At 38.1% G+C, this 23,880-nt stretch overlaps 1 protein-coding gene across 18 annotated transcripts in view; it reads left to right on the top strand.

The window, feature by feature from the left end:
- Positions 1-23,880, top strand: part of GPHN (gephyrin) — a 391,499-nt gene that overhangs the window by 359,340 nt on the left and 8,279 nt on the right. For all 18 annotated transcript variants that reach the window (XM_084792850.1, XM_084792848.1, XM_084792845.1 and 15 more), the window contains 3 exons: positions 6,509-6,596; positions 13,524-13,597; positions 18,753-18,817. In XM_084792850.1, the coding sequence (XP_084648976.1) occupies positions 6,509-6,596; positions 13,524-13,597; positions 18,753-18,817 (227 nt within the window). The remainder of the gene's footprint in view (positions 1-6,508; positions 6,597-13,523; positions 13,598-18,752; positions 18,818-23,880) is intronic.

Below are 23,880 nucleotides of genomic sequence, written 5' to 3'. Positions count from 1 at the left end.
GGGCTATTGGACACTTCTCTGTGCTCTAGACAAAGGATTGGCGGGGAGCACTCTGTATCCAAACACTCTTTGTCCCCAGATAGGGTACCCCAGAATCCAGAAACCAACAGGAAGCTAGCTAAAAAATGATTGCTGTTTTTCTCCGAGTGTGGCGGAGTCCTCAGTGTAGAAAGCATTTCCTAGGGACCTTGGCGTCACCTGGGTCAGCCATCTCAAAGTGCACAACCCCTGAGGAGGTCACCTCTAACATCCCAGAGTGAAGAGCAAATTTGGAGTGGAGTTATTTCACTTGGGCCTCCATATATTAATCCTGATATTCGCATCACAAAATCAATTCCACCATTTTGGGCCAAATTTGAAGCAAGCTTTATTAAATACTAGATATTTAATACTGACCAAGAAATGGACATTGGTCAGGACCAATCCCTGGAGTTCCCCAGTCGAGAATGGCCTCTAGCCATATATTGCAGTGGTTTATAAGAACAAACCTATGGGCCATCATACTTTCCCGTGAGGCGTTGTTATTTTCCAAGAACTATAATTTCAAGCACTCCAAGAAGTTACTTGGTTCTTGGGAAGGTTAATTTTGGACATTTACAGTAGTTCTACCGGTTAATCTTTTAAGTCACAAACTAAGTCTTTAACAAAGAGTGTTCTAATCATCATCTCTAAATTTAAAACTTTAAAAATCATGTTTTGTTTGTGCAATTGTTGTTTTGGAAAATCACACTGTATTGCCAATACTCGCTCAAAATTCACTATATAGCTCAGGGTGGTCCAGATGTCTCAATGGTCCCATTTTAGCCTCTCTAGTGTGAGATTATAGGCATATGCCGTTAATCTGGTTATTTCATTTGGGGTTTTGTCAGCTTGGTTTGGGAGGATTTTTGCTTTTTTATACGGTGCTTTGCCTTGGACATAAGAGGCAATTGCCCTACTACTGAACTGTACTTCCCAGCCATGTTGTTTTAGAATAGCTTTTTATTGTTGTAATGGAATATCAATTCATGTTTTTTGTATTGTCACCATTATTTTTATTTCCGCTGACACTGTCTAGTCTCCCAGTCTCCTCTGTCTTACCCACCTGCTACCTATTTTGTGACTTATTATATTTGGTATTACTGTCCTTGGTATTTTCTTTTGCCTTCTAAGGGTCCTCTTTACACTCATGACTCAAGAAATTTCTAGAGCAATTTAGAACTGATAGACATGGAGTTGATAGGAGAAAAGAGGATCACGAGTGATAAAGCACAGAAACCTGAACACTTGCACTGGCACCAGTGGCAAGCTGCACCAGTCATCCGTATTGAAAGACTTCGGTGCTTCCTGGACTATTTAGCTATAAAGGATGGGTGTCCCCAGCCTTCTGAGATAGGAAAGTCTTAACATTTTAAGTAGATACCTGGGTAGATTTTAAATTAATACATTTTGTTCCTGGACTTGAGGCCCCAGCTAGCCTCACGTGCTTAGAACCAGAGTGTATGAAAAGTGAATGGCAGAAAGGACTGAGGTCATTGTCCTCGTTTTACAGATAAAGTGAATTAGGAACACACATACACAATTTTTCAGTTTATCTGAGTAATGAGGAATAGAGATAAAAGTGGAATCTAGACTATAAGGTACTCAGGCCTTCAGTTAATGGCTCTAATTTCAGTTGTCTGGTACATACAGTCTTATATAAAATGTAAAGTAGCTCTTTTGGAATGTTTTCATGTAACATGGTACTCCAAAAGAACAGCAGATACATACCAGTAATTTAAGAGAAATTACTGAGTGGAAAGTGGGCAAATCAAAATGAATAGTTAGATTTATTCTTTAAAGGGTAAGAAATTGTCATACAAATTTAATTAAAATATAGTTGTTCATGAAATTTAAATGCTATTCCTTTAAATTTATGTCTTTTCCAGAAAAGAGAAACTTCTAGTGTATAATTGGAAAATTAGTGTGCTTAATACAACAGTTCCTATAGTGGCAATAGTGAGAAAATGTTTCCCATGTTTTAAGTACAATTTTTCCCTTCATCAGTATTTGGAGACTGGAGTGGAAGATGGACAGGATTCTCACTCTAGGTCAGAGTACCTGAGCACAATCCTCCTGCCTCAGCCTCCCATGTGCTGGGATTACAAGCATAAGCCGCCACACTTAACCCTTCCATATTTGTCATATCAGATAAGAGTTATGCACTGACATGAGCAAGGACAGCTTTCACTTGAAGGTATACTATGAAGAATGATGTGTCTTTCACAGTGTGAATACTATCATCACTTCAACATGACCTTGACTATCTCCCTGTGTCTGTCAGTCTTAGTACCCTCTCCTGTCCTGCCTACCTAACACCATTTTGAAATTAACTCATAGGTGTAGAACTATTTTGTTCTTCTAAAACATGATCATTGCTGTCATTAATTTTATGTCTCAAGTTTCGGTTGATTATAGGGAATTATGACTTTTTAAATATTTATATATTTTACATGTATGAGTGCTCTATCTGCATGTACACCTGCATGCCAGAAGAGGGCATCAAAATGGTTGTGAGCCACCATGTGCTTGCTGGTAATCAAACTCAGGACCTGGAAGAGCAAACAGTGCTCTTAACTGCTGAGCCGCAGGAATTATATCTTAATAACAGGTCAAATTATGTTTTGCAGTTTTACTATCTGATTTTTGAAAAAGTTAATATATGTTGGTTTCTGTTTAACAAACTAAGAAAATCGGGTTTTTTCTACTATAATCTCTATTATTTTAATGGCATTTACCTCTTATTATTTAAATCAACATCTTAATCTTAAAAAGGAACTCAGTTTTTACCTGTTAAAAGTTAGAAATTCAAGGATAAGTCAGCTGGCACAGCAGATAAGGGCACCTGCCACCAAGCCTGACAAACCACATTGTATCTTCAAAACTTTCATGGTGGAAAGAGCCAACTAACTTGCAAGTTATTCTTTAACCTTCATGTGTGGCCCATGTCACATGCTTATATACACACTCACGCACACACACATACACACACACACACACAAATAGAAAGAAAAATGTTGTTGTTGTTGTTGTTGTTGTTGTTGTTGTTGTTGTTGTTGTTGAGTCAACTGGGTATGGTAGTTAATGCCTGTAGTTTCAGTACTGGTGGTAGAGAGTTCAGGGTTGATCCAGGCTACATAGTGAGTACAAGAGCAGTTAGGGATACATAAGCAGACACAAAGTAAACTTTTAAAAAGTCTGGTGAAAGAACTATGAAGCAGATAAAATACAGGAAAATATTGACATTTGTTAAACTTAAGATGAAAATGTTTTATAATTTAAAATGTCTCCTAAAGGATAGTAAATTCATGGCTTGTAAACAAGTCCACATGTTTAGTCTAATCAGAATATTAGTTTCCATCAGATTTTAGGATTCAGAATCATACTGGTTCATTTCCCAGAGCTATACTAAAAAATCCATACCTATAGTTTTTCATAGTCACCCCCAGACAAACCTTTACTCTGTTTTTATGGTTTTACACAAGATCCAATCTCATGAGATTCTTCTTTTTATTATGGATCATATGTCTTTCAGAAATTAAACCCATATAGTTATCTCCTTGGGCAGGGGTGGAACAAACACTTAATGAACTTCTAGAAACCGTAGTTCCAACAAAAGCTGCCACTTACTCCTCTGTCTCACTTTAACACTGCTTTGCCTCTCTGGATATCTCTTTCTTTTTCTATAAAAGTGCATAATGCCAATTCAGTCTAATAGGCAACTAAATGAAGCTATAACTTCTCTAGCTGTTGCCATACCTGCATCTATTAAGCCATCATCTTTGATCACCCAAAGTGTGTGCTACAGCAAGTAATCAGAGATGGGAAACAGGAAGATGGGCAAGAACAGGACCCAGATGGTGGGCCCAGCTGTGATGCTAGACAAGATAACGTTTCCAAACTGAGATGATGCAACTGTTTTTTTAATCTACTAGCTACAAAGTAAAAAATAAGCATTTTTAAAGTAAGAATTTGGGATAAAATCTCGTGTAATTTACTTCTGCAAACAAATTTTTCATGTGGACAATTGGTGATTAGGTGATTACACAGGATTTTTTGTTTTTGTTTTTTTAAACAAAATGTGAAAAAGGTTTCCAGAATAATATGAAAGAAATAAGAGGGAAATCAATATAACCATCAGCTAGCCAAGACTGCCCACCTACAAAGAGTAGTCCCATGATCATATAATCATATGGCTTTGTTTCAAAACACTTTTCAAAATCCTGTACAGTTATAAATGTTATAAATGTTATAAATGTTATAACATGTTATAGCATGTTATAAATGACATAAGATTGGTAAAATTAACAAATGTTTTCTTGTATCAGCACCAAATTGTGCTTTGTTGATATTAACCTGAACTACATTCTACACAGTGCTGTTATTTCTACTACATAACAGAAGAATTTGCTGTCCTTTCCCCTAAATGAAAATGATAAAGACTCATGAGATCTATTTAAAATACTTAGTTCAACACAATCCTTCTTTTATGCTTTCCCAAACAGTTTAACTTTAAAATCCATCTTACAGTGGGTTTTTGTTTGTTTGGTTTGGTTTGGTTTTACTGTGGATTCTGACATCAGGAAACACATGAGTACTTTTGTACATCTACCTGAATAACTGAAAATGGCTCCTATAGAGGCACTTTGCAAGTTTTTATTTTCATCCATCTTCCTTGAGAGGCTGCTTCTGAGATCCAGAACAATCCCAGTGATTCAAGAAGGAAAATTATTTGCCTCACCATTTGGACCTTTCATGTGTATTCTACGAATGCATTTAAATCTCAACCTAAGACTGCCTCCAAACTTAAAAAGAAGAATAAGGAGAAAGAGAAGAAGAGGAGGAGGAGGAAGAGGAGGAGGAGGAGGAGGAGGAGAAGAAGAGAAGAAATAATTCCTGGCATCCTAAAATTGTGCTTTGCCAAAGTTAAGGATAAATGACAACTAACCTTTCCTAGATATATAGAAGTTCTGGTTACTATTCGTAGTGTTTTTATACATTCAACATGGTAACAGGTCTATTATCCTTACTTTACAGACGGAAATCTGAGGCAAAAGAGGTTTAGCAACTTGTCTAAGGTTTAACATTTAGCAAGTAGCAGCAGCACCATGATTTAAGCTCAGGCAGTCTCAATCCATCTGGCATCACTATCATTTCTGCCCCCTCCCTCATCAAGTAGTTCGTTTAGATGACTGGATAGCTTTACACACATGGGAGATTTAGGAAACACATTCAGTAAGTACAAGATAATTATAGTCAACAATTTTTTACTCAAATGACTCTAAGCAAAGAAGGAAGTTTGTGGAGGTTATAGCATTATCTGATGGAACTTGGGAGAAAAAAACACAGTGTAGTCTATAGAAGGACTAAGCCAAACCTAGAAAATCAGAAGCCAAGTTGACCTTCTTTTTAGATGCCTCTGCCAGGTCATCATGAAAGACAAACAGAAGGTAAACACTGCCTTCTTCCACAAGTAATAGGTTCTCAGGAAAGTGAGCTAAACATAAAGTGCCTCTTCTCCGTAGATCTTGGATAGGTACCATGAAGGACTGGTATACTTCCTTGCCTTCTTTGCTAAAAGGAGTATGCGCCTCCTCAATCTCCAGTGTTCATCCTGTCCCTTAACTCTTGCACAATAGATCATACTTTTTTTCTATCCTTTCTTTTTCCAAGTGAGCTTCTATTGGCTCTGTATAGTCCTTGGGCTTCCCCCTGCCACTTCCTATTTGATAGACTCCATGTTTTTAAGCTTGAGGGAGCCTCCAACATCGTCTTATTAACCTCGTCACTTCCGCCTAGTCCTTCGCTCTAACCAGGCCTTGGTCCATCTGATCTGGTAACACCACAGGCTTAGTAGCTCCTCCAAGGCTCTCGCCAGCACAGTTCCTTTTACTTATGAAGCCCTTTCCCATTCCTTTCTGCCTGTCAGAATCCAGCCCATTTTTCAAGGCTCCAAGTTACTCTTTAAAGATTCTTTGTTCATTTGTCGTTTGTTTGTTTTTTGAGACAGGATCTCACTGTGCAGCCTGAGTTGGCCTCAGACTTGCAGTGACCCTCCTGCTTCAGTTTCCTGAACACTAGTGTAACAAGGCTGAACCACATCGTCTGACTTTCTCTAAAGGGCCTTATTGTGATTTAGTGAACGCCTAGGGTGACTAACTACATTTATGTACCCAGGAATTCTAAGAGCATGGGATATTTGTGGGCAAACCGAAATACATAAGACATCCCACAGCACCCCATTTGTCTCCTCTCTATACTTAGTTATTTGAACAAGAGGCCCTGTGAAAAGCCAGTAGCCACTACTTCAGCATTTCACAAAGTCCTTTTTCCTTACACTCTTAATTGTACAGACCCATTTGATTTCCACTTCACACAGACCACATTATTATGCTCATGATAATGTAAACTCAGAGGATTCATAAAGTAGTTTTCACTTAGCACTGTATATTTCCTTTGTGCGTTAACATGTTTGTCTTTATTATTGCAGCCCAGATGACTTACTCAATGCCTTGAATGAGGGTATCAGCCGTGCTGATGTCATCATCACATCAGGAGGTGTATCCATGGGGGAAAAGGTATGGAAAAATAGAACTCATGAGATTTAGTCACTTTATGTTTTTGCCTTTGGTCCACTATTGGTTTGGTAGGTTTTTGATTCCTGCTTCTATAATAGAACATTCTGACCCAAAGCAACGTAGAGAAGAAAATAATGTATTGGCTTACACCTGCAGGTCCATCATTCGGGGCAGTGAGGAGGGCACACTGCTTGCAGGCTCACGTTTAGCTGGCCTCCTTATCTAGCCAGGACCACCTATCAGGAGAATAGTACCACCTTGTGCATAGGACCTCCTATATCAGTTGATAATTAAGAGCCTCCCTCACAGAAATGCCCACAGACCAGCCTGATAAAGACAACTGAGACTCCTCTTCAGGTAATCCTAGGCTGAGTCAAGTTGACAGTTAACACTAAGTAGAAAGCCAGTAGTGTAAAGGCTTCAGAAAGTGCTGATCTTTCTAAAAAGATGCCATGAAATTAGTCAGGGTGCTTACATAAGGAGCAGCCTGGAAATACCAAAGGTTGCAGAACACTTTTTGCTCTTTCCTTGGAGACATTTGTTTTCATTTACTTTTACTTTAGGACTTCCTTTATATGTTACATTTATGCATAAGATAAAGATCCATCTTTCTTCAACTCGAACACGACCTCACAGAGGCAACCATCTCATGCACCATATATTCTCAACCTCACCAAAATTCCCCAGCCTCCCCTCCAAACAAGAAGAGCCAAAGGATGGGGTTCCTTTTGCCTTCTTCATGGAACTCATAAATTATAATTGCATTGAAAAATATGTACATATATATAATTTTATATGTCTAAGTATTTTGTACACAGTATATATCATAATCCTATATAAATCTCAGATCGAGCATTGAGTATCACTAAGTTTGTATGTCTTAATAAAATGTTAGCTTATGCTTATTGGACCCCATTGAATAATGCTATTAAAGTTAAAATATTCCTTGCTATAACATGCTTTATCTCAAAAATATTTTAGAGATGTTTTGCCAGTCTATCCCTTCCTAAAACTTCCTAAAGTTTCTTATATCTCATAGTAATGACTTATAAATTGAAAAAATTATAGTAATACTATTATCATAACATTTTCATAAAAATTCATATTTTCTTTGTTTTGAGGCAAGGTTTCATGTAGCCCAGGCTGCCTTATACTTGTTGCATAGCTAAGGAAAACCTTGAATTTCTGGTCCTCCTGCTTCTAGTTCTAGAGTGAAATACACATGTGCTACCGTGCCTGGTTTTAAATTTCAAATTTTGTAGGAGAAAAGAATATATATAATATATACATGTGTTACACACACACAGACACATATACACACATGTGTGTGCATGTGTGTGTGTGAATGAATGATCTTGGACCCTGCCCACTTCAGCCATGAAGTGGCTGAAACTTACTACCTGATCCTGGTCTATGAATTTTGTTGTCTCTGAGAACAAATTCAGCAACGTCAACAGAAAACACTTACATTTCCATTCCCAACTTTGGTTTAGTCTAAAACCTTTTGAGAACAGAATTTTTGCTTCCAAAAACCATAGAAGAAAAGGAATGTCAACCTAACACTATTATTTCAAATTATATATAGAAGGAAAGGGTTAATAGCTCTACCTCAAGATCCAGCTGTACCACTCCTGAACATATACTCACTAGATGCTCTACCATACCACAAGGGCATTTGCTCAACTATGTTCATAGTAGCTTTATTCATAATAGACAGAATCTAGAAACAACGTAGATGTTCCTCAACCAAAGAATGAATATAGAAACTGGTAAAATTACACAGTGGAATAATGCTCAGACATTAAAAACAAGAAAATCATGAAATGTATGTAACTATAAAAGATAGTCCTGAGTGAGGTAACCCCAACCCAGAAAGACACACATGTTATATATTCACTTATAAATGGATTTTAGACATATAGTACAGGGTAAACATGCTACAATTCACAGACCCAAAGAAGGTAAAAAGCAAGGAGGACCCATGGGAGGATGCTTAAATCTCAATCAGAAGGGGAAATAGAATGGATATCGGAAGAAGTGGAAGAGAGGAGACATGGTGGGAGAGGGAGTGTGGGGAGAAACGAGGGTGGAGCCAGGGCAAGAAGACAGAGAAGGTCTGCAGAGAGAAGAGAAGCCATTTCTGGAGACCTAAGACAGGGTAGGCTTCTGAGAGGCTATGGGAGTGACTCTAGCTGAGACATCTAGTAGCAGAGGTTATAGAGACTGAAGAGGACTACACAGAACTCCTAGTGAAAGGAGGGGAACACCAACCCACCCACAAAAACTTTAGACCCAAAATTCACCCTGCCTACAAGATGTGCAGGTGCAAAGATAGAGCAGGGATTGAGGAAATGTCCAACCTATGCCTGGCCCAACCTGAGACCCTCCCAATGGGACAGAACCAACCCCTGAGACTATTGACAGTACTCTGCCATGCTTTCAGGCAAGAACCTAGCAAAACTATCCTATGTGAGGCTCCCCCGACATAGGATACAAAACAAATGTTGAAACTCATAGCCAGACTCTGGGAAAAGCATAGCGAGTCTTACAGAAAAGTAGAGGGAAGGATAGAAGGACCTGGAGGGGACAGGAGCTCCACAGGAAGACCAACAAAGCCAACTAACCAGGGTCCAGAGGGGCTTTGTGGAGACTGAAGTACCAACCAAGGACCATGCATGGACTGTACCTAGCCCCCCCCCACAGATGTAGCTGATGGGCAGCTCAGGTCCCATGTGGGTCCCCTAGGAAGGGGAGCAGGGACTGTCTCTGACCTGTACTCTGTGGCCTGCTATTTGAGCGCATCCCCTTGTCAGAGCTGCCTCACCATGTCAGAAAGGAAGAGGATGCACTCAGTCATGATGTGAATTGATGTGCTGGGGGGTATGTGGGTAGGGAGACTCCACTTTGGGGGGCAGTAGGGGAGGATGATAAGGAGAAGAGGGAGGAGCCTACAATTGAGATATAAAATGAATACATAAATAAACTTTTAAAATGCATATCTTAAATGTAAGTCTGCAAAAGTTTATGTCTATAAAATGAAAGATAAAATGTATAAAATATTAGTAGAAATACTATTCTTAGACAAAAGCTAAAAATCACACTGAATACCTGTCAATTACAAAACAAATGAATCAATACATTAAAGCAATTGAAGACTGTAACAGAATATGATCAAAGAATTGCCACATGAAAGAAAATGGATGTATTTTCCAAATGTCTTGTTAGGAGAAAACAAAAGGGAAATACTATAAACTCACAGAGAATTGATAAACATCTAAGTTTTAATACTTTGAGTTTATATTGCTTCCCTCATTGTTGAAGTTTAAATAGAAGTTTCCTGTGTGTGGGTGACGTATAAATTCAATTAAGTTTTTATGCCTAATAATTGAATATGTCACACACAAAAGAAAAGAAAAAAACAAGTGGAAAGGGGCCAATGAGATGACTCAACATGTAAGAATGCTTCCAAGCCTAATGTCCCAGTTTGAGCCTCAGAACACACACAATGGAAGAATAGAGCCAATTCAAAGCCAACTGGGCTGCATATAGATAACAAGACCTTTTCTCAAAAAAAAAAAAAATCACAAATCCCCAGGGTGTTGTTGGGGCAGGAGGTATGAGAAAAAAGATCAAGAAGCCAAGCCTAAAAGAGTAACTGAGAAGCTGATGAAATAACCTTTTTTTTTTTCCATAATTCTTAAGAACCTAAGGTTTAGCTGGGCATGGTGGTGCACACTTTTAACCCAGCATTTGGGAAGTTTGAGGCCAGTCTAGTCTATATTTCAAGCTCTGTAAAAGCCAGGGCTGCATGGTGAGACTCTGGGGAGAGAGGTGGGGGGGGGAGGGGGGAGAGGAGGGGAGGGGAGGCAGAGGGACCGAGGGGGAGAAAGAGAAAGAGAGAATTCAGTTTTCCACTGAGAAGGGTGTCTAGAAAATATCTCAAGGTTTCAGTTTAAACTCTTGAATTAGGGCAGCACTCTTTGTCAGGACAAAAAGTCAGGCTTTAGAGGAACTGAAATCCAGTATAAAACTATTTCAGTCCCTGGATAAGCAGAATAATTTGAAATTATCTCAACTGGTCGCTAAAAAAGAACAAATCTAATAGCTCTTTTCTGTAGAAATGTAGCATTATCCAGAGCTTTCTACCAAAATGACTTAAAATTGAGAGAAGAAATTCTTATGAAATTGTCCTAGAAGTGACACTGATATTTATATTTCTCACATAAATCTCTTAAAGCTGTTACATATTTGAGGAAAATAACAAAAAATGAGAACTTTATAAATTGAAATCCATAAGAGTTTAGAAAAACAATAGAAAATTTGGAAGAGGATGAAACAAATATGATAAAGCATCTTACCATATATAAATAAAGTTCAAAAGGAGAAAATGAGCAAAAGCCATATTTTAGAGATATTGGTAGAGGTATGTCTGTCCACGTGGGTTTGCATGTGCATGTGTTTGCGTTTGTGCACACACTTGCACTCTTATCTTGTTTATTTGTTTGTTTGCTTGCTTGCTTGTTTTTTGGATAAGGTATCTCACTGAACTGAACTTACCAGTTTAACTAGATTCACTGACCAGGAAGGATCTGCCTGTCCCTGCATTCTCAGAGCTAGAATTAGAAGTATCTGCCACTGAGCCTGGCTGGCTGGGTGGGTGCTGGAAATACAAAGTCAGTTCCTCGGGATTGCACAGCATCTCCCCAGCCCTTACAAAGAGTTCTCAAAACTGTAAAAAACAAATCAGAGCTTCCCAGGAGCTGTGTTAATCCAAAGTAGCATAACTGCAAAGAAACCACACATGGAAAACCAGTGAAAAACAGTAGCAATGAGCAATCCTATCAGGGCCCTTTACCTCAAAAGAAGAAATATAACTAACAGAAATTGTCTAAACATAAATGAGAGGACCCAGAAAACAATAAAAATAGTATTTCCAAGGTTAAAAAAATGCACTGCCAAAAAAACAAAAACAAACAAAAAATGCACTGACAAAATACAACTTATATCCAGAAAAAAATATTCCTTTGAAAGTGCACATAAGGGAGAGAGATGCCTAGTCTAGTCAGTGTAAAAAACTGACTGAAGAGACAGGATTGCTAAAGAATGATAGAAAATACAAGACTAGGGACTGACTTTCACAGGATCTCTGGTGCCCCATATTTGGCCATGTCCCTTTGTTGGGGAGGCCCAATGGCACTCGGAGGAAGGATAGCGGACTACCAAGAAAAGACTTGATACCCTAGCACCATATTGAGGGGGAGGAGGTCCCCCACAGCCACAGTCATAGAGAAGGGGGATTAGGATGAAAGTGGGAGGGAGGGAGGAATGGGAGGATGCATGGGATGGGATAGAAAATGAGATGTAATATGAATTATTTTTAATTTTCAATAAAAATGTGTTATTATTATAAAAAAGAAAGAAAATACAAGACTTTTCGATACGATGTTTACTAATAACAAATCAAAGTTTTGTCCTAAAAACCAATATATTGAAGTATTAGAAAGTGAGTTGGAGCAGCAGAGCCGGGTGGATATGTGTGAATTCAAGGCCAGCATGATCTACAGAGCAAGTTCTAGGACAGCCAGGGCTACATAGAGAAACCTCATCTCAAAAAACAAAAAAACCCAACCTGTTTCCCCCCAAGAAAAAAGGAGGGAAGATGGAAAGAGAGTTGCTGTGACATGTCTCAAAGGATCTTGCTCCTGAAGAGATGGTATGAGGGCATTGCTGGAGCTTGCTTGACCTACCAGCAGCTGACTCAGCCTCGCACAGAAATCATTAGTTGTGCATAGTTTGTCAGGGGTGGGCTCGTGAATCCATCCCCACTCTGTGATAAGCTGTAGATTGGCTTGATCTTAAGGGTTCAGGTCTTATGCAGGCTACCACAACAGCTGTGAGTTCATGAGTGCATCAATCCTGTCATGTGCAGAAGATACTGCATCACTTCTTTCTTTCCTGACTCTGACTCTTTAAAATTATCTACCCCCATTTCTGCAATAGCCCGTAGACCTAGGAAAAGGGTGTGATGCAGGTAGTCCATCTGTTGCTGAGCATTCCATTTACACATCTTTTCTGAACTTTGACCAGTTTTGAGTTTCTGTGTAACCAAGGTTCACTGAATAAAGAAATTTCTCTAATGAGGCCTGATAGTTGCACTAATCTATGAAATATGAAGTTAGAGGACAGTTTAATACAAAGTTCATTTAGTAGAATGATAATAGTAGGTTCACTGTAAGCTCCCCAACCATGGGTTGTCGACCAGACTTACAGTACCAAGAATGTGCTCCTCACGTGGGGCATAGCTTAAATCTTTCTAATCAGAGAGCAGTTTGTTACCCCGTAACAGCTGTACCACGATTGTAACCACTGTGTATCTCGCCACACAAAGTGTACCTTTTTAAGACTTCTTTGTTATTAATAGCCTTTCATGGTCACAAAATTTTATCCCAGAGACAGAAAACATCAAGTAAAACATTACTGTGGTTATTCTAGTTATTATCTGGCTTCCTCTACGAGACTTTACTTTTCTTTGTGCTTATTTTTTTTTTTTAAGACCAAGTGTTACTATCTAGCCCAGGCTGACCTTGAACTTGTGATTCTCTTACCTCCTCCTCCGAAATGCTGGGATTACAGGTATTATGGCACCGCCTCTGGCTCTATAATATATTTCCTAGAAAAGCACGGAAATTGTCTCTTTTATTTGGGTTCTATCTCCCTGAGCCTCAAATGATACTCCACATATGTACATAAGCCACCCCAAAATAATTATTAAATGAGTGATTGAATGAATGAGGGATGAATAGTTGAGTTAAGCATAAAATAGCAAAGATGTTGTTATCTATCATAAATCCATTTTATTTTCATTACTATGTTAAAAGTCTGATACTAAATGTTTGAAAATAAAGTAACTGTTTTTAATATTTGCAGGACTATCTCAAGCAGGTGCTGGACATTGATCTTCATGCTCAGATCCATTTTGGCAGGGTTTTTATGAAGCCAGGGTATGAAAATAATTTTTATAATATATTAGGTTATTTTGGATTGCTTTAACTAGTCAAGTTTTAAATGTTTGGTTTTTACATTTTTGTTATGGGTTACTTACTTTAATAAATAAAGTATCTTAGTACTAGAATCCTTTTCATTTGTGCAGTTCCAGTTTGAAGATTTCATTTTATGAATCGATGATTTTGGTAAAAGCAAAACAAAGACATTTTCTAACTTTGTTTCCTTTTTAATTAGCATGCTTCGTGTCTTTCCCTCTCTTTCTTCCTACACCTTCATTCTTTCTTAAAATAGTTTAGCATGAAAATTCTCAAATATATAGAAAAGTAGAGAAACAATGAACCCAAACATCTGTCCATTACTTAAGCCAGCAACTGCCAGCATGTGGTCGTTATTTGCTTCACCAGTTCTCTAACTTCTTTGGGGGAGGGGACTAGATTGTTATAAAGCTCATTCTAGGCAGCATGTCATTTTGATAAATCATAAGAACAGGAATTAGTGTATTGTCTTACATTAATGTAATATTGTCTTATCTAACAAAATAAATAATTTTCATATTATGTAATGTCAAGAGAAAATGCTTTTTTAAATAATTGTTCTAATTTGGGATTCAAGTAAAGTCCATTGATTGGTCCTAGTGATTAAATATCCATTAAATATTTATTTCTCCTTGAAATAAAAACCTTTTGTTATTAGATTTGGGATCCAGGGGTGGCAGTGGTGGTGGTTATCTTGGTGTTTTTTAGTTTGGGTTTTTGTTTTTGTCATTGACTTGTTAGAGAAACTATCTCACTTTTCCTGTCTAGTAGATAGAAGGATTGACGCCTTGGGCTGTAGTGAACGTGTTTCTCTATCTGTAAAGACTTAGATTCAGACTCAGTTGCTTTTTCCTTCACAAAAATACTTCTATCCCAGAAGAAAGTAAAATAGCCATACAGGAAGATTTTTCACATTTCCTTAAACTAATAATACTCAAGAAAGAACTCATGAGAAAAGATCCTATCATCGTAAATCCTCAAAGAATGACCTGCTGTAGTAAAAATGAAACACATAGGTCTTCAGGAAATAAAGCTGCCATCCCTGATCCTGGTACTCAGTAAACCTCGGAGGACCTGTTCAGACCCCAAGTGTTTTGGCACATGCCCATGATGTCATGGAAAACAGTAATGATGCTTTAACTCAGGATTATACTCTGAGAGGGGCTCATAAGTACCATAAGAAAGAGGAGTGTGGGAGCTTAACTTGTTGTAAGTCAAATACCAGCATGCTCTCCTAATGTCTCCAAGGTTTTCTAGCACTGGTTTCAGTTCTAGGACAAGGACCAGGCTTTACTCTCATGATTTAGCCTCATTTAGCACAAAGCTAAGATTATCCCTAAAGGAGCTAGAATAATGGTTCAGCCATTAAGGATACAAGCTGTTCTTCCAAACAACCTGGGTTCAGTTCCCGATACCTGCATGGTAATTCACAACCATCTGTAACTCCAGTTCCAGGAGAATCCAACATCCTCTTCTGGCCTTTGCAGACACACGGCGTGCACATGATGCGCAAACATATATGCAAGCAAAACACTCATATGCATAAAGTAAAAAAATTTTTTAAAAATTATTAACCCTGTGGTGTTTTCCTCAACTTCATAGGATTCTTGGCTGTCTCTATGTGGTTATTGAATGCGCCCCCAATATATCTACTGGCGGAAAAACTTTTTGTTATTGAAACTATGGGATTTGGACCATTCTATTAAGAATAGCATTTTGGGCCATGTGGTGATAGCACACACCTTTAATCCCAGTGCTTGGGAGACGGAGGCAGATGGATCTCAAAGTTTGAGGCCAGCGTGGGTCTAGAGTGAATTCCAGGTCAGCCAGGGCAACACAAAGAAACCTTGTCTCCAAAAACCACAAAATAAAATTAAAAAAATAAAATTAAAATAACATTTTTGGCTAGCAAGGTGGCTCAGTAGGTAAAAGCACTTGCCAGCAAGCCTGATGATGACCAGGGTCCAATCAGCAGAACCTGTATGGTGGAAGGGAAGAGAAGGAACTGAGTCCTCCAGTTGTCCTTAACGTCCACACGCATGCCATCTGTACAAACACAGGCACAACGTGACTAAATGTGCATATGGTGTGTGCTATTGAGGTATACTGAGCTTTTACCCTGTCCTTCTGGATAGCTGTGGTTTGATTCGGGCGCAGAAGACATCTCAAAAGCATGTCAGTGTACTTCTCACATGTAGATCTGGTTTTTTTCCCTTTGTGGGAATGGAAGCTGATGTGACTTGTTTTCAGCTGTGCAGAGTTACTCTCATGATATCTGTGATGTTAAACACAGCTGGTAGTCATGGTTTCTGTCGTCCTTTGTTCATTGTTTACCACTCTCATCTTAAAAAGTGCTTCAGTTATTCATGCTTTTTCTTCTCCCCTAAAATACATTCACTTTGAGACCTCGGTCAGTACAAAAATGCTGTTAATTCTGATTTCAGAATGAGCAGTATGTGTTGAATTCTAAGAAAACGACTTTCCGGAGCTAACACACTTCCAGCAACAAGATACTCGTGATAGTAATGCCAGAATATGGCATTTTCTGTTGTAAATATGATCTTTCTTTTTAACTGAGTTCCTTCGGAGAAATTACCTCTTTAGAGTATAAAAGAAAATTTAAGTAAGTGCCCTTATACTTGATACCATCCATGAGCTACTTTGCTACTACAGAGTAACTTAGAAATTTAAGTGGTCTTCCTTTAACTGGCCAGAATCGTATACTTACTTACCTAAATGTAAGAAGAACTTATAAGTAATTTGTTCTACTTGCTGGTGAAACAAAAAGAAACAGAAAATCAAATAAGTTATCTTTGTCCTTTCCACATACAGCATATTCCAAATATAATTGTGGTGTTTGATTTTAAAGATGAAGATACTCCAGCAACTGGGGAGATGGCTCAGTCAGTGAAGTGCTTGCCGCATAAGCATGGCGGCCTGGGTTGAGATTCCCAGCACCACATCAAATGATGGTGGGAAGCAGAGACAGGGGATGTCTGGGGTTTGTTCACCTTGCTGACAGCTAGTCTAGCTGTTCGGTTATTGGAAGCCTGCCTCAAAAGCTAGATGGAGAACATAGAAGAAGACATTTACCATGAACCTCTGGCCTACACATGTGCGTGTGCACACATCTTAAATATATAAATGAAAAGATACTTAGTAAAGCATTAACCAGATCTGCCACGGGTCATTTATAGCAAGTATAGATGTTCTTTTTGTCAAACAATAATAACCATTGCTAAGTTGCCTACAAAGCAAAGAATCAGGGAGGAAAAAGAAAAAAACGAGGTCCTAAGGTCCAAGTACTAACTCTAATATAGACTATCCCAAGCTGACTTTATCTAACACAAACCTTAAAGTTAAAATGACCTTGGTTCAATGTCTTTAATTTTACAAAATGTTAGAGACAAATTTTTAATATCTCTGAGTTTCAGTTTTCTCATCTACCACATACTATACTATGGCAAATGTCATCTTTTGCTGTTTCTGTGAGACTCAAATGAAATAATTAGTGTGATAGATAAATATTTGTAGATAATAATAACTGATCCTGTCATGATTGATGACATCACTCTACAAAGAACACAGGTGAGAAGCACAGGAACATAGCAGCTTGAAGTTACACTTTATAAAATAACCCAGCATCATTCTTATGATTGGAATCTGACATCACTGTATTATAACAGATAATGTAGCTATAAGTCATCCAAAATGTTACTGTTGCTATACTGTAGTAAACAGTAATGAGTGAGTGGGCTGGTTTTGTTTGGTTGGTTGGTTTTAGTTTTTCAAGACAGGGTTTCTCTGTGTAGCCTTGGCTATCTTGGAACTCACTTTGTAGACCAGGCTGCTCTCAAACTCAGAGATCTGCCTGCCTCTGCCACCAGGCTGCCGAGATTAAAGGTGTGCACTACCACTGCCCAGCTAGGTGATCTGTTTTTTAAGATCAACCCAAGAAGCCAGTAAGATGGGTCAGCAGATGAAGGCCCTTGCTGCCAAGCTTCATGACCCAGCTTTGATCCCCAGAACCCGTATGAGCAAAGGAGAGAATGGACTCCCATAGTCCTCTATATCTGAGTTGTCACACACACACACACACACACACACACACACACACACACACAGTAAATAAGTTTAAAAAATTAAAAATCAACATGTAAAAGATTGCCCCAAAGAAACATAATTTAGTGCATTAAAAAAAATTTGCATCTTTGGAAGTTTTAATGTTCCCTCAGAAGTTTGTATCACTCGGGTTTGTTTCATACATAAGTTTTATAGCTGAAATTCTACATGGCAATAGAAAATAGAAAAAAAAATCACTGTGTATCAACTGCCTACTATATACCACATACCCCTCTTATATTTCCCAAAGAAGCTTATGTCAGAACTTGAGAAGATTACTTTAGCTTTGTTCTAGCCATGGAATTTTATTTATCTATAATTCAAAAGTATCTTGTTAAGGTGGAAGATTTTTATATGGATATTGCTAAGTGTTATTTTTAAGACTGAAGAGATGCCATTGTGGTTAAGAGCACTGGCTGCTCCTGCAGGGACTCGGGTTCAGTTGCCAGCACCTACATGGTCCCTCACAGCCATCTGTAGCTTCAGTTCCAGGGGACCCACTGCACTCCTCTGACTCCTCAGACACTGCATGCACATGGTGCACATGCACACATGCCATAAAGCACTCGTACACTGAAGGTAAAAATAAATCTTTAAAAAATAATTAAGTTCAGAGATATTCACCTTGAACAAAAACACTTAGAAACACTTTAACAGGTAATATTCTGATAGTAAGAGGACTGTGTTAAATCTCCAACAAAAAATATCATAAACACTGAGTAGAAGGATGGGACATTTGGAAACATCAGAATTTAGAGTGTGTTACTATGGCTCTGACAAGAAGAAAAGATGTAAGGTACAGAAAACTGGGAAGTTTGGGTACTTGAAACAGATGGTGCTAGAGCCGTTGATTTGAGAGTAGGGATGTTAAAGGCAAGTCAGCAGAAGAGGCTTTTATGTGGTAAGTGAACCACTGAACAAGACAAGTGGAGCACTCAAGTCATCTCTTTTATTACTTAGCAATCACAAATAAGTGCACTCTTTTTGTTTCTAGCTTGCCAACAACATTTGCAACTTTGGATATTGATGGTGTAAGAAAAATTATTTTTGCACTACCAGGTAAGAATCTTAAAATTCTCCTTTTTCTAGAAAAATGACCAAAATTCTTTTGGATTCTCAGGTGACCAGCCTGTGATCAGCATCACTTACTTTATAATCTGAACAGTCTCCATAGCTGACAAATTGCTTACCTTCTCTGGGGCTGGTTCTTCACCTCTACAATGGGACCAATATCTAGTCAAACCAGAATATTCTTTCAGAACACAGTCCTTACCTAAGATGATAAGCAAGTATAAGTGGGAGGTCTAATGACATCTCACAGCTAGAAGTACTGTCAAACATAAAAACTCTAGATCACATACCACAGCTGGGATGGTGCTGCCTACCTGTAATTCTAGCACTCAGGTGGCTGCAGCAGGCAGGTCCTGAGATGGAGCCAGCTGGGGCTACATGGCAAGACCTTGTCTTAACGTAAACAAACACAACAGTGCTTCTGGTCTTGTAAGATTTGGGGTAGTTAAGGCCTGGGGGAAGGAACACTGAGTTACTGATCCTGTACATCTCAGCCAGAGTTCATACAACACCAGCCTGACATCAGCATCACCACCTGAGTCCCATGCAGAAACTCATGTTCAGACTGTAGCAAAACTAAGGTGGTCCAGTTTCCAAGAATTTGTTAATTTAAATTTTATTACTTTCAACCCTGTATCTTAAGTCTTTATGAATCCTGATGAATTTTAAAGTGATTTAGAACTATATGTATCTACTTGTTGGGTATTTTTGGGGGGGGGGGTGGGAGGGTAAGGTTTTGTTAGGTTTTTGTTTTATTTCACTTTTAATAGTACCCTTTATTTATGCCTGTAATTCCACCTCTGAGGAGGCTGAGGCAAGAGGATCACCATAGGTTCAAAGACTGCATAGTAAATTCCAAGCCAGCCTTGGCTCTAAAAAGTAAGGCCTGTTCTTTAAAATAAAACCCTATGATACTTGTGCTCAAGTTCTCATTTTGCCAACACTATTTCCTTCAGAAAAGTAACTACTTTTCCTTTCAGACTCACAAACCTCATTGTTTTCAGAGATGTATTTGCACTTTATATTCAGTAAATCTCAAAATAGAATTATTTTTTTTAAAAAAAAGAAGCAGGCAGAAAAACTTTAAGTCAACATTTTAAACCCTATCCATAACCATAAAAATAGACTTGTGTTATAAAGAAAGTATTAAGATGATATTAAAGTAAAGCAACCTCAATATGCATCTGTGGCATACGAGTAAACCTACAGCCTTTAATATTGCCTCTGATGATCTGAAAACTAATATATGGCTCTGTAACACATAGAAACCCTGTCTTGAAAAAGAAAGGAAGGAAGGAAGGAAGAAAGAAAGAAAAAAAGAAAGAAAGACAAATGAGCTGCTCTTGTAGCTTCGTTTTATCTACTAAAAGAGACTACTTTCTCCATAGGTCTGATTTACCATACAAATTAAACGATCTATGATGCTAGAGCAAAGATTATTATTGTGGGCATCCATTTTTGATGAAATATAAATGTTCCATAGAAACTACAATATTAAAAGCCCTTTTCAAATCATTGATTTTATTTGAGCCTGAATGAACCAAAAGATGACAGCAACAATCCACACACAGAAAAAGTGTTCCACTTAAAAGAATTTTGTATCTCTAGAGTGAATTTCTACTTTATTGAAGGACATGTACATAAAAATCTTCACCAATCTTAACAAGTTATAGCCAATGTAATAGTTTCACATATTATAAGTTTTTAACTTTTTTCAGTTATGAGTTCAGTATAAAAACATGGAAATTTGGCTCACAAAATGGCTCAGTGCATTAAAACTGCACTCAAGTGCACTCAAGAATGCACTCGGTGCATTAAGACCTGCAACCAAGCTTGATAACCAAGTCCAATCCCTGGACACACATGGTAGAGAGAGAACCAGCTCCCACAATTTGTCTTGTGATCCCTCACATTGTGTGGTAAGGTACACCAATACACACACACACACTCTCCCCTATCTCAAATAAATAAATATAAAATAAAAATTAAACTTTTATAAAAACTAAGAAAATATAGGTAAAAATAATGTTATTAATTATAACTACCTCAGAAGCAATCACAATTTACTAATTATTAGTCCTTCCTATTATTTTTCTTCTATATAAAAATTCATTTTTTAAAAAGTTTAGCTGGTAAGATGGATCAGCAGATAAAGGTACATGCTGCCAACTCTGACAACCTAATTTCTTTTTATTATTATTATTTATTAATTCCTTCATATCTCAATTGTTATTCCAACCCTTCTATCCTCCCATTCCTCCCTCCCTCCCACTTCCCCTTATTTCCCTCCCCTATGACTGTGACTGAGGGGACCTCCTCCCCTGAATATGCTCATAGGGTATCAAGTCTCTTCTTGGTAACCTGCTATCCTTCCCCTGAGTGCCACCAGGCCTCTCCATCCAGGGGACCTGGTCAAATATGGGGCACCAGAGTTCATGTGAAAGTCAGTCCCCACTCTCTACTCAACTGTGGAGAATGTCCTGTCCATTGGCTAGATCTGGGTAGGGGTTTGATGTTTACTGCACGTATTTTCCTTGGTCTGACAACCTAATTTCAAACTCCAGGACCCACATGGTGGAGAGAGAGAATCACCTCCTGCAGCTTGTCCTCTTACCTCCACATGCACATCAGGACATGCATGCACATGTGTATTCACACACAGGCACACACACACACACACACACTAAATAAATGTAATTTTAATTATAGAACTGAAGTACTACAGCAATTTTATTATTATTTGGTAATGTATTTTGAAGTAATGGGAAAGTCACTAATGCTCACGGAGAATCGCTGTCAAGCTGGAGAGATGCTCAGCGGTTAACAGCACTTGCTGCTTTTGCAAATGACCTTAGTTTGATTCCCAGCATCCACACTGAGCACCTCAAACCGACTCTTAGGATCCAGCAGTCTCTTCTGACTTCTGAAGGCACTTGCAAACACATGTAACATACACACATGCATATATACGCATATATGCATGCATATACACATAAATTTAAAAAAACAAAGGAATATCCACTGTCACATGGAGTATAGTGGTGCAGGCCTATAATCCAAACACTAGGAAAGCTGACGTAGATCACAAGTTCAAGGACAGGTTTGGCTCTTTGATAAAAAGCTATCAAGGTCAGGAGGATTTTGCTGTTCTATAAACCTCATTTGTCTATGGAAGTTATTAGTATCGCTTATTACTGTCTACAGTTTTTTAAAGTTCACCGCAACAATCCTAACATAAATAGTTTTAATTTTCCAACTCAAAGATGTCTACTAATTTATTACATTAAAATATAAAGCCCTGGTCTACAGAGATGGCTCAGCAGTTAAGAGCCCTTGCTGCTCTCCCAAAGAGCCTGAATTCAATTCCTAGCACCCATTCAGGGGATCCAGTGCCCTCTTATGACCTCCTTTGGTATTTACAAGCGCACGGCACGCACATAAATTTAAATTTTAAAAAGACAAATGATTTTTTTAAATACAAGATCTAACTGTTTGTTATCTGTCTGCAAGACTCACCCTTTAATTGAAAGGATACACCAAGATTTAAGGTGAAAGAATATGAGACAAAGAGACATCAAGCCAAAATCAGACAAAGAGATAAAGGAAATCAGTATGTGTGAATAAAGAGAACAATCCATAACAAGACATGATGAAATTATAAACAGATATACACCAAAGACTGATGCACAGTTTCATAAAACACTCCTTGGCATAAAGAGACAAAAGGATCTACATATAATAATAGTGGCTTCAATACCCAACTCTCATCAATAGACAGGTCATCCAGACAAAACTCAGAACAGAAACTTTAAAAGCAAACTGTACCACAGAGCAAAGGAAAGTAGCAGACACCTATAGAATACCCAATCCAATGGCAGAGTACATGTTCTTCTCAGCTCTACAAGGAATGTTTTCCAAAATAGTATACATACTAAGTCATAATGACATCTTAACAAATTTAAACATTAAAATCACTTATTCCTTCATCTAATAGAATAAAACTGAAATAAAAAGATTAAACTATACAGACTCAAGGAAACTGGACAGTATATTCCTGACTGATCAATGGATTGTTAAAGAAATGCAGTCTTAAAATCAAGTGAAATTGAAAACATAACTTTCTAGACCTTTAGAATACAACAAGGGCACTTCTAAGGAAAACGTTTATAGGTTAACAGAAAGAGACAGAGACAGACCGGCCCCAACCCCTAGGAATAAGCCTAGCTAGGACAATGAAAGACTTCCACAGTGAAAACTTTGGAACACTGAAGAAAGAAATTGAAGACACTAAAAGGTGGAAAGACATCCCATGTTCATTGATTGGCAAATTGAGAAAATGTCCATGTTACTGAAAATGATCTATACAGTAAATGCACTTTTCATCAGAATTCCAATGACATTCTTCACAGAATGTGGGGAGGGGAGTCCTAAAAATTTAAATATCAGTAGAAACCCCAAGCACTCAAACAACCCTGAGCCAACAGAGCAGCATTGGAGATATGATATGATATGATGGGATATGATATCTGATTTCACACTATAATGCAGAGCCGTAGTAAATAAGAACAGATACCCAGGGCTAAGAAGATGACTTAACAGTTGAAGCACTTGTAACATAGTCAAGACCAGAGTTCAGATTCCCCAAACCCAGTAATTTGCAGGTAGATATTGCAACTCACTTGTAATCCAGCCTCATAGGCAGACAAGATCACAAAGGCATGCTGGCAATTGAGACTACCCATAGGCTTTGGTTAAGAACCCTATGGAAAAATTTCCCAAAGAAAATTCCTGGTAACAACCTCATGCCTACACACACACACACACACACGCCCCTAAATATACTTGTGCTCCCACAAACATACAAGCATACATTCATACGCATATCAGATATATATGTATATATACATATATATATGCCCAGATATATAGACCAATAAAATAGCATTGAGTACTCAGGAAGAAGCCCATATAGCTACAGCCTACCTATTTAGTTTTTTATATTTAATTATGTGTATGCAAGTGTGTCTGTGCGTGGGTACAAGCATTGTGAG

The sequence above is a fragment of the Acomys minous genome (assembly GCF_964271855.1).
Source record: "Acomys minous genome assembly, chromosome: 8".
Lineage (NCBI taxonomy): Eukaryota > Metazoa > Chordata > Mammalia > Rodentia > Muridae > Acomys > Acomys minous.
This window is presented reverse-complemented; position numbering and strand designations above follow the sequence as displayed.